The sequence below is a fragment of the Aptenodytes patagonicus genome, chromosome 10 (genome assembly GCF_965638725.1).
Source record: "Aptenodytes patagonicus chromosome 10, bAptPat1.pri.cur, whole genome shotgun sequence".
Taxonomy (NCBI): Eukaryota; Metazoa; Chordata; class Aves; order Sphenisciformes; family Spheniscidae; genus Aptenodytes; species Aptenodytes patagonicus.
The window spans coordinates 16,243,137-16,260,032 of NC_134958.1; the positions used below are offsets into that span (position 1 = coordinate 16,243,137).

The following is a 16,896-nucleotide window of genomic DNA, read 5'->3' on the forward strand; positions in this document are numbered from 1 at the left end:
GAATTCGTCTGCCTTTCTTAGAGGGGGAGAAAAAAATCCTTCAAAGCATTCCTTAGGAATGTGATTATAATATTCTAAAAATAAGGAACTTGGTCATAATTTTCATACAGAACTCTGCAAACAGCACTTTAAACAATTCTGCTAATGTTTTGAGGCACAAGGGATCTTGGTAGTTGCTGGTATTCAGCTGTTCACCTCATAAAAAATGAATGATCATGGGTAAAGTGTATGGATTTATGAATTCAGTGTCTGGCGCCTTAGTAACCTCTGAACAAAGTGATTACTCGTTTGGTTATCAGGAAGATGGAGACTTGTATGTAATCCCTTTATCCAGATGCAGGGGAGAGGCTGTGATGAAACTATCAAAGAAACTGTACAACCCTGGAAGCAAACAAACACAAAAAGTTTTGAGTTGTGTCCCCAGCTAGTTTCTGTATTTTCTCTACTCTCAAAAAATCAGGTGTGGGGTTTTTGTTTGTACGCATCCAAACAGCAAAACAAAAACCCCAATAATACATAACTGTGAAACTATGATTATCAGGATATGAAGCTTTGCATATAATGTTTTCAAAGTGCAAAGTAATATCATGTATAGGTAGGGCTGGTTGCCCAATGTTTTTCCATTAAGTGGTTTTAAGGCTTTCTTTTTAAATGATTGCTTATAGCTTTTCTGTTCTTTGCCTGAAATGTTCTTTATCAGGTGTCTGCTCTGTGATTGTTCCCCTTCCAGCCCTGCGCGCATGCACGCACGCGCACACACACAGCTTCAGTAAAATGGTTAAACTATTAATGATATGGTAAAGGAAAACGTGTAGGATTTACAAAGTTGAGAAAATTTGTCAGTGCTATGCGGGAGGGACACAATATAAAACAAATGTCTATCTTTACCCATTCTTCTTAATGCAAGTAGATTTTCCTGTTCATTTTTCCCTTACCCAAAGAAGTATTTATTCTTACATTGCCACCACAGTTGTGTAAGTTTGGCTGCTAAAAACTGAAAGCGCTACTACTTTAGACTGCAGATGCTATCATCACCGTCTGTCATGGTACGGACTGGAGGCTCTCTAGGATGCAGCTGCAGATGGATGTAAGACACTGAGCTTCATCTCTTCCAGCCTCTGTTTGGTGTCAAAGAGAGTATTTAGACACTGCTTAGACTCTTAATTTAGTAAAGAATCTTGAAGTTTGTCGGTTTTCACAGTGCCATTACTGAACAACAAAACAAAACCAAACATATTCTAAGGTCAATGTAGTAAATATTCTGAAATTTACCCATATACTGGTATATCTAGCATGAGAAAGAAAGTTCAGTAAAATTACCTCTAACTGATTTGTCCCCAGCACTGGCCTTTCAAAGACAACCTGCAAAGCTAAGCAGTAACAGCTGTGTTTCTAAGATTGTGTCTTTCTAACTTTCTATTCAGAAATAATCACTAATTTTAGGTTCCTAGTTTGCAAATATTCAAAGTTAGGTAAGAATATTTTTTTCCCTTCTTTGTAAAAAGCCATAATGTGGATGTCTTCATCTAAGCTAGTTGTTTAAATTCTCTGTAATCAAGAAGAGAATTTAGTACTTCTGGAGACTGACTCATTTCAGATGATTGCTACAGAAGGATGTTTCTCTGGGTTGATTACAAGGGAGGCTAGGTGAGTAGTCAGGTCAGGTGGTTACATCTGACCTTGCAGATATTTATTTACATGCTGAAGGAAATGATTCCTACTGTTTGCGTGAATATTTTTCTTACTAAGTGTATTGATGAGGTGAATAAGTGAAGTCTGTTGCAAAGAGTGCCTTAAAGTAAAACATACAATAATTACAAGTACATTTTACAAATTTCTGCAGATCATGAAAATAACAAATGTAGGCACTTTAAAACAGCCTTTCTATTTACCTACCAAGACCTGATTTCAAAGTTTTATCCTCCTACAATAGTTAATAACACTGGAACACCCACATGAATGCTGTTTCATATCTTTGCTTTGGCTCTTACAGTGTCAGTTCTACAACTTCTATAAGAGAAATGCAGCCCTGAAATGAATGTTTGATTGCTTTGGAGGTCCCTAGTTAGCTTTAAATGCAAACTGAAATTCTACTTTGTTTATACCAAGACAAACAGATATTTTCTGAGCTCTGTGTAAGGAAACTTGCCTAAAATGTTTTAATTTCAGTTTCTTCTGAGAACTTTCTAAAATTTTTTATCAAACTTGTGAATTTTTATATTTCCCGCAGCAGGGAGTTTGGGGGGCGAGGGGCAATTCTGTGGTTGCAAGAGTTTAAAGGGAACTGTGAGAGCTGACAATACTCTGGAAAAATGCAGAAAAGTAGCATATGTTGGTGAATGAAAATAAGCCGGGATAACTTTTTCTCTCACATGCCTTTACCTCTCCTTGCACAAATCCAATCTGTTGTCTCTAGCTGTACCTATATCACTTCCATTAAAGCCAGTGGAAATTAGACATATCTATAGAATCATAGAATCATTTATGTTGGAAAAGACCTTTAAGATCATTGAGTCCAACCGTAAACCTAACACTGCCAAGTCCACCACTAAACCATGTCCCTAAGCACCACATCTACATGTCTTTTAAATACCTCCAGGGATGGTGACTCCACCACTTCCCTGGGCAGCCTGTTCCAATGCTTGACAACCCTTTCGGTGAAGAAATTTTTCCTCATGTCCAATCTAAACCTGCTGTGGCGTAACTTGAGGCTGTTTCCTCTTGTCCTATCACTTGTTATTTGGGAGAAGAGACCGGCAGCCACCCTGCTACAACCTCCTTTCAGGTAGTTGTGGAGAGCGATAAGGTCTCCCCTCAGCCTCCTTTTCTCCAAGCTAGACAACCCCAGTTCCCTCAGCCACTCCTTGTAGGGCATATTCTCTAGACCCTTCACCAGCTTCGTTGCTCTTCTTTGGACACGCTCCAGCACCTCAATGTCTCTTTTGTAGTGAGGGGCCCAAAACTGAACACAATATTTGAAGTGCGGCCTTCAATCATCTCTATCAATTATGAACTGGTCATTGATCTTCCCAAAAACATGAAGGTTGACAGTTTGGCCCCAAAACATTTGGGAACTAGTGTTCTTAGGTACTGTTGTGCTTTCACTATAATTGGCTGTCTCTCCTGGCCCTATGTTACTGTATTTTTTTTTTTTTTTAATTCTAGTACTGATTTAAAAATAACTTTTTATTTTTTTACTTTTAAGGAGCTCTACCATGTACCAAATGGCACGTCTTCAGGGAAGCTCTCTCATGGGATGGTGTACGGTGTCGTGCACCGAACTGACAACAACCATAAGAGAGAAATGGTGGTTTATGGCTGGTCAGCTGATCAGCTGAAAGAGGAGATGAATTACATTAAAGAAGTGAGTTATGCTTTCAGCTTCAAAATTTGTCAAATATCCTTTCCATATATTCATGTAGAGCTGTGAGTGTATATGGGATGACCGATGTCTAGCCCAACACCTGAATTTGAATTGGGAACCTACTCTGAAGCTAAAGGCTTGTCTGGTTAGTATTCAAGTTGGAAAAAATGCATACTATATACCTGGGAACTGTGCAGTCCAGACTCGAGGCCTCTGTGCCAAGTGATACTTGTTAATGCTTGCTGACTGGGCTACAGCTGGGCAAGCAAACTGGCAAACAGATCTTGGAGTCCCTGTCCTGAAGCCTTCATAATTTCAAATGTGATACAGAAGAAACTATGTAAGTATACACCTGAAAGGATAAACTCTCTCCTCTTCCTCTGCTTCCCCTGTCCCCAGACCCCCCAGTTTTGAAAAGGCTCCTAAATTAGGTGACATAGTAAAATCACTTGGGCATATTTTGGGGCAGCCTTAAAATAGTCAGCCTAATAAGGATGACTTTGTACTACTTTCTCTGTGCATGCTCATTTATCATAATTGGCAGAAGCTCTCCTGAAAGAAGAAAAAAACCCGCATTTCTGATGCTGCTGGTTTCTGCACTTGAAACTCAGTATCTCTTTGCCTGTGAGTCCTTGGCTCTCAGGCTTTGTCAATAACCCCCTAATTAGCCCAGGGCAATTTGACCTTCTCTTTCCATCCACCTTCACCACCCAGGAGCCTGTTGGTCAGTGGTTATTGTGTTACACTGATTCAGGTGCAAACTGAGTTGGTATAAAAGGGAGGAACACTGAGTCAAGCCAGCAGTGTAAGAGACTGTAATTATGTGTGCTCTTAACATCTGCCATGTCTCTAGCTATCAGGGCTTGCTTCTTTCCTTTATTACTCACAGTTTGTTAGCTCCCAGCATTCACCACTCTCAAGTTCCTGCACTCGCCATTAGTGTGTGTCACTACTGCAGTGCAGGCGAGGCACGCGAGCTGCCTTGGCTGCTGGTTTCCTGCTTGGGCAGTTTACCTACCCTGCTGGGGTGGTGTCTGGGGATGGGTGAATCGGCACGCAGCAGGTGCAGCTCCCTGGGCTGCACTGCTTCTGGTACCTAGTGCAGATTGCGTGGACCGGGACCATCTCCCTGCCCTTTTCTGTTCACAGCCAGCTTGTGGCATGGAGCGACATGCCAGACCAGGTGAACAGCATGTCTTGCATGTGTGTTCAGGGTACTGATCCTTTCAGGAAAAAGAGGGAAAGACACGGGAAGAGACATACTGGCCCTTGCTCTCCCGTCTTCTGGAAGCTCTGTTCAGCTATGCTAATTTGTGAACTTTGGTCTGCCAGATAAGTTTTGTCTTTAAAAGTAAAGTCTTTAACAAGAGTCCTCAGCTTGTGCTACGTATGTGCTGACTTAAATAGACCAAAAACAATGGGCCATGTCAGAACTGTTGACGGTTTCCTCTGTATCTGAGTCAAATTTGCACCTTGCAAGAGGGTGTGTGTATGTGTGCATGCGCATACGTGTAGGTAGGGACAGGGCGAGGGGTGCTTTCCTGAGGTGAAGTGCAGGAGTCAGCTTCCTTCTGTGTTTCTTATCCTAAAGGGAGCACATAGTTTGGGGTAGGCTTGCGCCTACTCCTTGAATAGATTTGGTGGCCAATGCCCCTCTTTCTGGGAGGGAGTGGGTATGCTGCAGAGCTGCTAGAAACATCCCCTCTTGTATAAGGCCCTACTAATGTTTTCCCCTCGCTCCTTCCCCAAGCCTATGCAGAGATGAGGTAAACTCACTGCCCTAGATTATCTACAATCAGTCTGTGTTTGATAGAGGTGAGGCGGCGGGGGTGGGGGCGTGGAAAGGAGTTTGAATTACGTAGCTGGAAGGTAGACTGTAGGCAAACATTTAACTAGTGTTTACAATGTGTGCTCTTGAGAAGATTGGTTCTGTGCATGATTGCAATGGCATGTAAACCCAAGCTGGCTTCCAGCATGCATTTTTTTCTTTTTTTTTCTTTTCTTTTTTTAGAAAGGCAAGGTATAATTTACATCCATAGTTATTAAATAAAATCAAATTGAGTACGCTGTTCTTCAGATTTGAAATTACATTGGTAAATTTATACTAATATATTATTTAGTTAGATACGAGCCTAAAAGTCTGAAATTAAAAGGTTTATCTTCAAAGGATACTCAGGGAAAATTAATTAACCACTTGAAAAAGTATGAAGGTGTATTAAATCCATGTGTGGATGCTTTTTTTTCAGAAAGAAAACATTATATGCTCAAATTAATTTTAATTCCTTTAGTAATCAGGTTATAATGAGTTACGGATAATTTAATTGAAATTCATTATTTAAATTATTAATTTACAAGTGTTTGTGTACAGAGAAGTTTAGAATTACTCAGAGACGCTTATTTGTATCATCCCTATGTAGACAAGTCTTGAGACTTAAGTTTTTGTCTTGTTCTTAAGAGTAAATTGCTGTTGATGAAAAGGTAGATTAATAATGGAAATTACTGGAAGTAACAATGAAGGACATAGAAAAAAACCCCAATAATGTCCTAGTATAAACAGTATCGTCAATAAGTTTGATAAAGGCATTTGATTTTTCTGACACCAGGTGAGAGCAACACTGGAAAAAGTAAGAAAGAAAATGTATGGTGAATATGATGAAATGAAACGAAAAATACAGCAGCTTACGAATGAACTGAAAGTAAGTATACTTTCATTTGTAGGGAAAGCGTGTAAGAATAACTGTCCCAGTGTTATCTAGAAACTTTTTTTTGCTTCAGCAGAACAGAAATAATTTCTCAAACTATTCCAGTTCATTGTTTTATGTGACATCTATACTTTATTTATTTATTTTTCCCCCCAGGAAGGTAAAGTCCCAAAGTAGGACAGGGATGCTTTTGCATATGGAATTACTAATTGCCTGCTTCTTGGAAATAAAGGAATGATCTTGATAGCATTGTCTCTGTGTATTGGTGATTAGTGGAGATGTTTGTACCAGTAAGCTGCAGGGTGAATTGAATAAATAACTTACATAATTAGTGCAACTTGGTGTCATTTCAACAGACTTTGCTCTGTTTTACTGACTGTATTGCTTAAACACTATAGTAAAAGAAGTAGCAATATTCCTTAGTATTGAAGTGCATGACAGTTCTAAAAATGACTTACCTTTTTGTTCTTAATTGAACCTTTCAATCATCATTCGATGACCTCTCTTTCTTCTGACATGGTGCTTTAGCAATAAAAGCTGCTGCAGTCTGTAGAAGTATCCTTCATATTAAACTGCTGAGATCTTTGGTCCCAAAAATCTCCCTGAAAACTTGCTGAGGATTTTATATTGATTTTCACAGCCCTGGTTCAGATGAAGCTTTGGCAATTAAATGTATTCTGACTTTAAGGGACTGGGACCCTGACTTGTGCCCTTCTGCCACCCTCATTTGGAGACTGTCAGTTCTCTGCATGCTGTATTATGTATAAAGATCAGAACTTGCTGTTAAACTGTACTTTTATTCCATGGCAACTAGTCTCAAAAAAAAAAAAAACAACAAACCAAAAAACAACCCAAAAAAACACCCTGACTTGAGAGGAGGAGGGAGAGAAAACTGAATTTCTGTAAACTGTGTCAAATAGTCCTAATGATGCCAACAAGGTGAGTCCCCCACCCAGTATGCATGTAGGCAAATGCTGGTTCAGATGCAGTTTTGTCGTCTTTGATGCTGATACTTACTGAATAGCAGTGGTGATATTCTGTACTTCCAGATCTTCTGTCAGACCCATAGAAATCCTGCGTAAGTCTGAACATCTCTCTTAATTAGGGTTTCTGGCCAGCTCTGACAGAATCTCTAGTTCTGAAGCAAATTAGCAGTTTATGAAGCACTCCTTCTGACATAAAGGGCACATTATGAGACACCCTCCCCCCTTTTTAATACTTTAGAACAACACTTGTGCCTTCTTTCAGGCACTCTACCTAATAGTATATGCTTTTTTTGTTTGTTTGGTTGGTTCGGTTTTGGTTTTGGTTTTACATGACTGCCACCTTTCATGCTATTTGGGGATCCTGTTTAAAATCCTTTATATACTCTTTGCTTCAGCTTTGAATCACTATGCTTTTTTCCCATCAATTTCCAGGACTACTTTTTGTTCATAAAGTTTGTTTGAAGTTTGTAGTGCCAATATCCTGCCCTGGGCAGTATGCTTCTTCACGCAAGTTCTTATCTTGTAACTTTCTTAATCCATCCAAAGCATTTCTGCTTCTGTTTGTTTGTTTGTTTGTTTTTACATGAGCACACATTTATTAGGGTTAACAGTAACTACTTGGCTTCTGCTCCCTATGCTGACCTAATCTGTGTATGACTTGGTTACTAAACACTAATTGTTCTCCATATCAGTCCCTAGTGTTCTTCTGTTTTTATCAAGAAACAAATCTGGTCCATCTAAGAATGTGAGTTGGGCTGGCCTCAATTAGTAACATTTTTTTTCTCTTTATTATTGGATGGTTCATAATAATTTACACTGTTTGGGTTTTGGTCTCTTCTTAAACAATGTCATTTTGTGCCTTTTTTTTTCCCCCCCTCTGGTTTTTAAGTATGTGTGTGTACATAACAGGAGATGACAAATTTTCACACAACAAAGCTCTCTGCTGACTTCTCCTACCTGCTTCGTATTGTTTCATCCTTAAGTCTTCTTGATGTTGCTTCTTTATGTACCTGATTAGCCAGTTCCTTCTTAATTAAGGCTATTCTACAGTTCACCCAAACCTTTCTAGATTTCCTTATTTCTTGCATTCTTCTGCTTTTCACTCTGACTTTTTACAATCTGCCCACTCTGTGTATATAAACTTTCTGAATAGATATCTGCCGAGTGTCCTCTTGTCCTTTCAAAAAGAACAGCTTTTACAGTGATTAAATAAACGTATATACCTGTGCCTTAGTTCTGTTAGCATATTTGGATTCTGAGGTTTATTTGTTTGGTTTTGAGGTGCAAGAATATGGTTTGAGGCCTGTATATTTTAAGCATCCTAGTACTGTGAAAATTAACCATGGGGTCTTTTCTCTTCTGTAGCTCCCTTTGAAAGAATAGGTAAACTTGATCATTATTCTATATAAAACTTTTTTTTTTTTTCCCCTGCTCAGGTGACAAATGCTCATCAGGAATCCTTAGAGAATCATGTGCGAGTGCAGGCTGCAGCCTTAGATAGCTTTAGTGAAATGAACAGCTCCTTGACATCAGCATCAATAGACTTGCAGGTACATTTTAATAGCTGTTTCACAGCTGACAACTGCGTTTTCTGACATGGATTTAAAAGCATACGTAAAACATGGATGACAGATTCTAACACTAAACAAGCCCATGAAGTACTGCCTTGGATATCTAAGGCAGCTAATTTAGGAAACTAAGAAAAAAAAATAAAATTCCAACACCTGTGTTTTTAAAAAACCTGTTAAAAAATAGTGTACAGTAGATACTGATCTGCAGCAGATTAATGCCACTAGTCATGTCTCTATGAAATACCTAACATGAAAATGTGATTTGTTCTGTATTGTGCAAAACGGTACATCTCCTGACTTATTCCTACCTTCACTGGTTAACAGAAATAGAAGTGGCATGTTTGGATGCTAAACACTTGTGAGACGTTACATACCTGTGAAATGTAGTGGGGGGGAGAAGGTGGGAATGAATTTTCTGTTTTCAAGACTTCCAAATTCCCACGTATCTGAGCTGAACAACTTAATGTTCCTGCTTTCTTGTATGTCACAGTTTTTCTCAGTCTAGTGCACTTAATACATATAGCATGCCCTTGGAGAGAAGAAAGGAAGATTGTTGGGAGTAGCATTCATACTGAAATGTATCCATGTTCCTTTCTTTTTTTTATAGTGTTCCAGGACTTGATTTCACTGAGCATGTTCCTCATGGAAATACCTTCTAGCAAACTAAATACAACAAAAGCCATAATTTTAAATGTTAAAACTTGCAAAATTGTTCACACTGCAATGACACATCAGGAAACTCTTAAATGTTCTGTCTGTTCCATAATCTCTTGACTATATTAGTTTACCAAATTATTTGTGATTTTTAATATGTGATTTGCCTCTTTCTTCTAGAAAACTCTAGTGGATGTTACCTTGGAGAACACTGATATAAGGGAACAAATAAGGAATTTAAAACATACACACGAGCAATCTATGGAAAAGCTGAGAGAGAAGCAAAAGCAACTGGAAACAGCACAAATTGAAAATCAGTTACTGAAATTAAAGGTGCGGTATATAAACTCCCCTAAAAATATTGCACAGTAAGGGCGTTAGGAGTATGTTAAATTAATTCCTTGGCCTTATTTGTAAACAGTTCTTCATTCTCCATGCCTTCATCATTCCCTAGAGCTGACATATTCCTGTGAATCAATACTGGTTTAATAACAAAGAATCTCAGCTGGCAGCAGTCAGTCTTTCCATAACGTGGGATTACCATTCAGGGATGTTGGCAGGTGAAAATTCAAACCATTAAATGGTTATTAGTGTCCATTGCAGTAAGTAAAGGAATATTATAACTCTACACAGTGCTATAAGAATTTCTTGATGTTAAATTTGTTTATTTGGTATTGCACAATTTTCAATAGGTAATCCGTTAGGTCTTACGAGCATATGGTCAGCAGATACGTGCTATAACAGCAAATGTCTTGGAAAGAGAATTAAGCTATTTCTTTCAGAGAAATGGAAGGGAATAAAATGCAAGCTGGAAGGTTTTATATGCCAGAAAGCTTGACCGTTTTATCCCTTCATCTGCCAAATGTATTCCTTTAATCTCATTTAAAAAAAAAAGCCAAACCAAAAAGCCAACCAACCAAAAAAACCTCTTCTGGAAACCTTTGTCTTTCTTAAAATTGCTCAAAATAGATTAATTTGGATATAGTACTGTATCAGAATTTGTCACTGTGAAATTAAGGTGACTGCTGGTTTATTAATGTTTAATTTTGTTAGAGATGATGTTTCTTTTTGGATCTCTAGTGACTTGCATTCATGCTTGATGATGAATGGTTAAAAGAGAAAACATTAAGTGTATTTCAACTTAAAATTCACGTTCCAGTTTCCTCTCAGAGTGAAGCTTTACAGGCTATAAAAGTACCTGTATTTTGTACCTGCTATTGTCAGAAGGAAATAAAAAGCAGGAAAAAACAATTAAAAGAAGAAAGGAAAGCTGATGCAATTAAGATTTCAAAACAGAAATTTGGACTTTACTATAATCTGAAGGACATGCACCAACAAGTCAGGGGAAAGTATGTCTGCTTCTAAGGGCAGAGAACCGCAGGTTAAGTCCTAGTTCAACTGAATGCTTTGTTTATCTTCAAGCATGTCAAGGTCTGCAGAATACGTGCCCTGCCTTAATGAGGAAAAAGTTTAAATTTTGCCCTCAAAGTTGCAGTTTTATTACAAAGTTAGTGGATAAAATACCTCATTGCTGTCTTTGAAAGTGAAACATAAAATTGTGTATCAAAGATGCCAAGACATCTGGGATTTAATTCCAGGGGTGAATGTAAGAGGATGGTGTGGAATCTGGGAGGTTAGCAGTTGAAAAGCTACTATTACTACCATATGCCATGATTATTTTCTAGGTAGGAGAACACACCCACATAGCTTATTAAGTAGGTTCGGTTTATTCATACAATCATAACAATAACTGAGGTTAGAGATGTTGATTAGGAGTGCTATAACAGATGCCCTGATGCATCTACCTTTTTATGCTTGTTTTTACTCTCCTCATTGCTCAAACTATAAGCAAAGGAATGATGGAGAGACAGTGCCAGAGATCATATTCCAGTTCAGTGTATCTTAAGGACTCTGGGTTTTGATTGTTGGCTTTTTCTGAATTACATGATTCTTTCAGGCTTCCTGAAATGTGGAAGGTTTTGTGTTGTACTGAAACTTAATTTAACTCCACTCCCTCTCACAAAGTGCAGGTTACTACACCTGCCCCAGTGTTGGTCTAGGTGAGATGCCAAAGGGGGCAATTGCAGTGCAAGTGGAGTCCTTCAGAGCTCAGTCCCTTTTCAAAGGACGAAATACACTGTTGTTATCCTACAGAGTAGTAAAACAGTTTGTTCCCACCATGCAAGGTAAACACAAGGGTTTAATAAATCTTTCAGTACTTGAAATGAAAAAAAAAAAAACACCAAACCCAAAACCTTAATCATCAGAACCAGGTATTTTGTAGCTGTGTAAATTGTAGTGATCAGCAGGGAACACTTCATTCTTCTCCCAGATGACAGTATATTCCTCGTCTTCCTGACATTTTTGTAGCACCCATAGCATTTCACTGTAACCTTGTCTGATTTATAGCATCTCTAGTAAGAGAACTAAGTCCTGGATTAGCTATTTTACTTTGCTTTTATTGTGGTTTAATGGAGTAGATGGGTTTAAGCTGTAAATATCCTATCTAGTTTTTAATCTGAGGGTGTGGTTCAGTCAGTGTTTTGAGCCAAGATAAGGGGGAAATCCTGTTTCTGAATTACCAGTCCTGCCCTCTTCCCTGTAGCAATAGTGAGGTTTCTGGTCCTGTGGTTAAAAATTAACCCTTCCACACCACTGAGTATATTAATTTTAAGTCTGACTGTTCCCTGATCTGCTTTGCTCCATGGTCACCCCAGTTCTTGTGCCTACACAAAGAGCAGTATGTGAAAAAGCAAGAGAGAGGAGGGCAGGTACAGCTGTGTCTTCTAGTTAATAACACATACTTAAGTCCAGCTTAAAGTAATTATTGCATTGAGTGTTCATGGTCATTTAGAAACAGGATTTGAGTCTAGACCATCTCTAATCTATGCTTCTGTAAAATGGGGGGAGACAATATCTTTTCAATGGGGAACAAACCAAGCGACTTGGAGGCTGTTATGGAAGGGCTCAGGAAAGAGGCGTAGCCTGGTCTTGGATAAGCAATGACTAGTTAAATTCAGACAACATGAAACTTGATGAAATGGTAACTTCTACAAATTCAAATGACTTTTATACTGGCAGAGTGTTGTAAATGGTCTTGATGCAAATGAAAATCTGCTTCAGCAGTGTTAAATTTATAACAAGGTGGAGCTGAAGTTCAAAGTGTTATTCTCACATCATGTGAACTCTGTTTCTCCTGCCAACAGTGCTGTACTGACTGATGGGTCAACTTTCCCCTCTCATAGGTGGAATCATCGCAGGAAGCCAATGCTGAAGTCATGAGAGAGATGACAAGAAAACTGTATAGTCAGTATGAGGAAAAAATGCGAGAAGAGGAGCAGAAACATAAAGCTGAGAAAGAAATCCTCCTAGTACGTATAGCCAGTTTGTAAGAGTGGTGCTTAGCTTGGGTGTCATTTCTCAATCACTTAATACTCCAGAGTTGACGTGTTCCTTCACTCCTGTCTCTGTGACTAGTCATGCCACAGTTACTAAGCTTTCCAAGCTTTTGGGGTTGTAGGGCTGAGAAAAGAATGTGTTCAAACACAGTAACAGTAATGATAATGTAGATTTCAAAATTTGAAATGGGGTAAGTTGGGTTTTTTAACTTCTGATTCTCTAAAAAAAAAAAGGAAAATATAATGTCCAATTTTAGTGATAGTTTAAGAAGGGGAGGGGGAACAGCTTTACTGGACGGTACTGGAACAAGAACTCTTCCTGTCCCCTGGTTTCCCTCCACCCCCCAAGTAAAACCTTTCTATGAGCAGTTTGTCACTGCATTTTTCTAACTGATAAAGATAGATAATGACTGAGATTGAAGGTAGATTCCCCAGTCTCTTTCTATTCATACTGTTTATATGTGAGAAAAGCACAAAGCTGAACGTGGCAAACTTTGGTGTTTAAAATGCTATCTTCTGCAACAGCATATTTTTCTTATGCTGTTACTTGATGGCATCCTCGGAAGGGAAAACAAATATCTAAGAAAAGGGTAAAAGTTTTTCTCAGATTTTCATAATGATGCTTTACAAATACGTATGCACTTCAAAGTGCCCCAACTCTTTTGTTCTATACAATTCACATTTATGGTCACAACTCTTCTAGACTTTTGGGCAGGTGTAGTGAAAAGCTTTGAGCTCTGCTTAAAAGCTGTTAGCCTGGCTCTTGGCCTTAAAAAAAAAAAATCCTCAATATATTGTATGTTAATGTGACTGTAAATGTTCTTATTTGAAGGAGGAAACAAATCGGCTTCTGAAGGCTATTGAAGAGGCAAATAAGAAGATGCAGATTACAGAAACAAGCATTCAGGAAAAAGACCAGAGAATTGGTGAGCTGGACCGGCTGATTGAACGCATGGAAGAGGTATGAGAGCTAGTTGATTGCCGCCTTTAAAGGAAATGCAGAAGCGCATGGAGGAAATTTGATTTTTTTTGTTTGGTTTTTGTCTGCTGCTCAGTACCCTGCTCAGTGATACACCATTGCTGTTTGCATCTTACTTAGTTATTGTATCCATATAAGTAAATGGACCTGGACTACCATAGAGACACTGTGATTACATGGTTCTTCTATCTTTCTAGTGGTCTTTAAAATCAGGGCTGCCTAAGGTGTCATATTAATTTAGTAAATTAACCATTTTTTTAAAGAAAGAGTTTAAAAAGACCCTTCGGTCTTCCTTCAGTGTGCAAGGTCTCCAAAGCCCAATGAAGTAGTAATCATTAATGATCCAAAGTCTCTTAGAAATGCTGTCGGTAGGTCCATTAAAATGTGTTTTAGTTAGGAATAGACCTTTATTTTAATGTATTGTTAAGCCCAAGAGTATCCCAGTACCTTTCTTTGCATAGTACACTGCATCTGAATCTCATTTGTTGAACCTCTTCAGCTATCTGAAAAAGCTTTATATGTTGTCTCAAACAGTTACAGTGAAATTTCCTCTTCATTTTCTGGTATCATTCACCTAACTGAGAATGAATGTTATTGTTTAGTCCTTAGGCTGAATAGCATCACTCTAAACGGTATGAGAGCAGCCCTTCCAAAAGACTGCGATGCTCTTGGATGTACTTTGGCGTTTCATTCAAGAGCAGGCATGTCATTATCTTTAAAGATCTGTGCCTTGCTATCTAAAATACAGAAGCAGAGAGCGTTCTAGTAAGTGGAGGGAATATGATCTTCTGTTCTTACAAGTGAAGTGTTTTTTCACCAACTCCAGTTTAGTATATTAAATATTTGTTACTGAGAAGTAGATTTTTATAAGCCAGTCTTGTTGGCTTGACTAGTTAGTCTAATGTGCATTTGTATTGAGCCCCTTTTGTCTAATGCTTGCAAATCTAGTAGTAGGATTAGTGATTACAATGCAAAATCATTCAGCTTAATATGCCCCTTTAGTAGCTCCAGCTACTTTAGTAGCTCCTGGGCTTCAGCCTACCACTTACAAGTATTATGCAGTGAATAAAGGATTGCGATATAGTTCTTAAGTACAGATGAGTTTCTTCACGTTGGTTATTTAATTTGCTCTTATCTGGCTGATACTTGCAGAGTAAAACGGAATGCCTCTTAAATTCCTATTAAAGTGGATAGCAGACTCCTCTGTTAATTTGTGTTGACTCGGTCCCCAAGTCCTCATAGATCTTCACGAGCACTGTGCTGGTGGACATCTAAAAATAAACAGGAATATTTGGGGGAAGAAAATAGAGCAATACCTTTTATCTCAGCCTTGGATTGAGAGATCTTTTTGGAGGGATAGCATGGAAAATTTGACATTTATGTAGTTAAAGATTGTGACGACTCATCTTTTTATTAAAAAAATTTTCAAGTACAACCGTACATCTTTGAATAGGAAATTGAAAACTCTGATCTTATTTCCATGCATAGCTGGGAATTTGATTTTATTATTATGCATTCTGTGCTCCTTGCATGAATTTTTTTTAATCAGTTTCTGTTTTAATTTCACAAATGATCTCTTGAATTGCAATGAAATATGCTTTGTGAAGCCCTTACATTTTGACACACGGAGAACTGAAGGATAACATTTCTTGTTTAGGAACGTCACCAGCTGCAAAAACAACTCGAACTAAATGAAATACAAATATCTGGAGCAAAATCTGAAAACAACTCTGACAGTGAAAGGTGAGATATGTCTTGTCTGTGGAACTTCTAGTATTGCTCGGAAACTTTAAAGGTTGGTTGGCTTGTTTTTGAAGACATCTGAATTTTACTTTTTCTAATTTTAAAACTGCAGTCTGGTAGGGATTGTCCATCTGAATGTAAGTTTATTTACATATAAAATATCAAGAGGATTAATTTTTGCAATAAAAAAAAAACTTTCATGCATCTGTTGTGGCTTAACCCCAGCCGGCAACTAAGCCCCACGCAGCTGCTCGCTCGCTCCCCCCGGTGGGATGGGGGAGAGAATCAGAAGAGTAAAAGTGAGAAAACTCGTGGGGTGAGATAAAGACAGTTTAATAGGTAAAGCAAAAGCCGCGCACGCAAGCAAAGCAAAACAAGGACTTCATTTGCTCCTTCTCATTGGCAGGCAGGTGTTCAGCCATCTCCGGGAAAGCAGGGCTCCATCACGCGTAACGGTTACTGGGGAAGACAAACGCCATCACTCCCAACATCCCCCCCTTCCTTCTTCTTCCCCCAGCTTTTAATTGCTGAGCATGATGTCATATGCTGTGGAATATCCCTTCGGTGAGTTGGGGTCAGCTGTCCCAGCTGTGTCCCCTCCCAACTTATTGTGTACCCCCAGCCTGCTTGCTGGTGGGGTGAGAAGCAGAAAAGGCCTTGACTCTGTGTCAGCACTGCTCAGCAGTAACGAAAACATCTCTGTATTATCAACACTGTGTTCAGCACAAATCCAAAACATAGTCCCATACTAGCTACTGTGAAGAAAATTAACTCTATCCCAGTCACAAACCAGCACAGCATCTTTTCTTGAAAAGTTGTTTGCAAACATGCAGAGTACATTTTAGATGGAACAAGTTGTGACATATTTGTGGATTGCATTTTTCTTAAACCTGCATTCCCAAATTCAGCACAGTATGATCCTGACTATGAATACTTTCATTATCTGTTCTAGACTGCTCAACACAGTTTTAAAAGACAAGACATTCTGTATCCTGTATTAAGCTGTGAGACATCCCCTTTGAAAAGATGAACTCTTGAAGAGAGCAAGAGTTTTGCATGTAACTGCCAGAGGGGTCTTTTTTTGTATAAAAGAGTAAGCGGGGAATATGTTTGAGGCTTGGAGGAGCAGGTCTACATATGTGATACACATTAACATATGCACATGAACAAAATGAAGGTGTGGAAGAAATCTGTTATGTAGCATCACAATGCAGAAATAAGCTATGAAGTTATTTGGGGAAAGTGAGGGTGATGTTATTGGCAGTGAGACCTTTGTGAATGGTTGTTCTCGAAAGCATGAGGCTTAGAAGAAAGATCTAGTGGTGTGGTGGCACCTGGATGTGTTGTTTCTGCCCACAGGTGTCATGTGCATGCATTACCACCTCTTTGAGACTGACAGAGCACCATGACTAGCCAAAAGAAAGCTTCAAGCAAAGCCAGAGGCAAAGTTTCAAGAGAAATCTGTCTAGCACTGAAATAGCATAACTGCCATTGGAGTG

The 16,896-nt window shown here is 38.7% G+C and overlaps 1 protein-coding gene across 2 annotated transcripts in view; it reads left to right on the forward strand.

Annotated features, from left to right (window-relative positions):
* The window catches only part of MYZAP (myocardial zonula adherens protein), a 59,902-nt gene that overhangs the window by 13,263 nt on the left and 29,743 nt on the right, over window positions 1-16,896 (forward strand). For both annotated transcript variants that reach the window (XM_076348273.1, XM_076348272.1), the window contains exons 3-9: window positions 3,206-3,364; window positions 5,968-6,060; window positions 8,489-8,602; window positions 9,458-9,610; window positions 12,523-12,648; window positions 13,508-13,636; window positions 15,312-15,397. In XM_076348273.1, coding sequence (XP_076204388.1) covers window positions 3,206-3,364; window positions 5,968-6,060; window positions 8,489-8,602; window positions 9,458-9,610; window positions 12,523-12,648; window positions 13,508-13,636; window positions 15,312-15,397 — 860 coding nt within the window. The remainder of the gene's footprint in view (window positions 1-3,205; window positions 3,365-5,967; window positions 6,061-8,488; window positions 8,603-9,457; window positions 9,611-12,522; window positions 12,649-13,507; window positions 13,637-15,311; window positions 15,398-16,896) is intronic.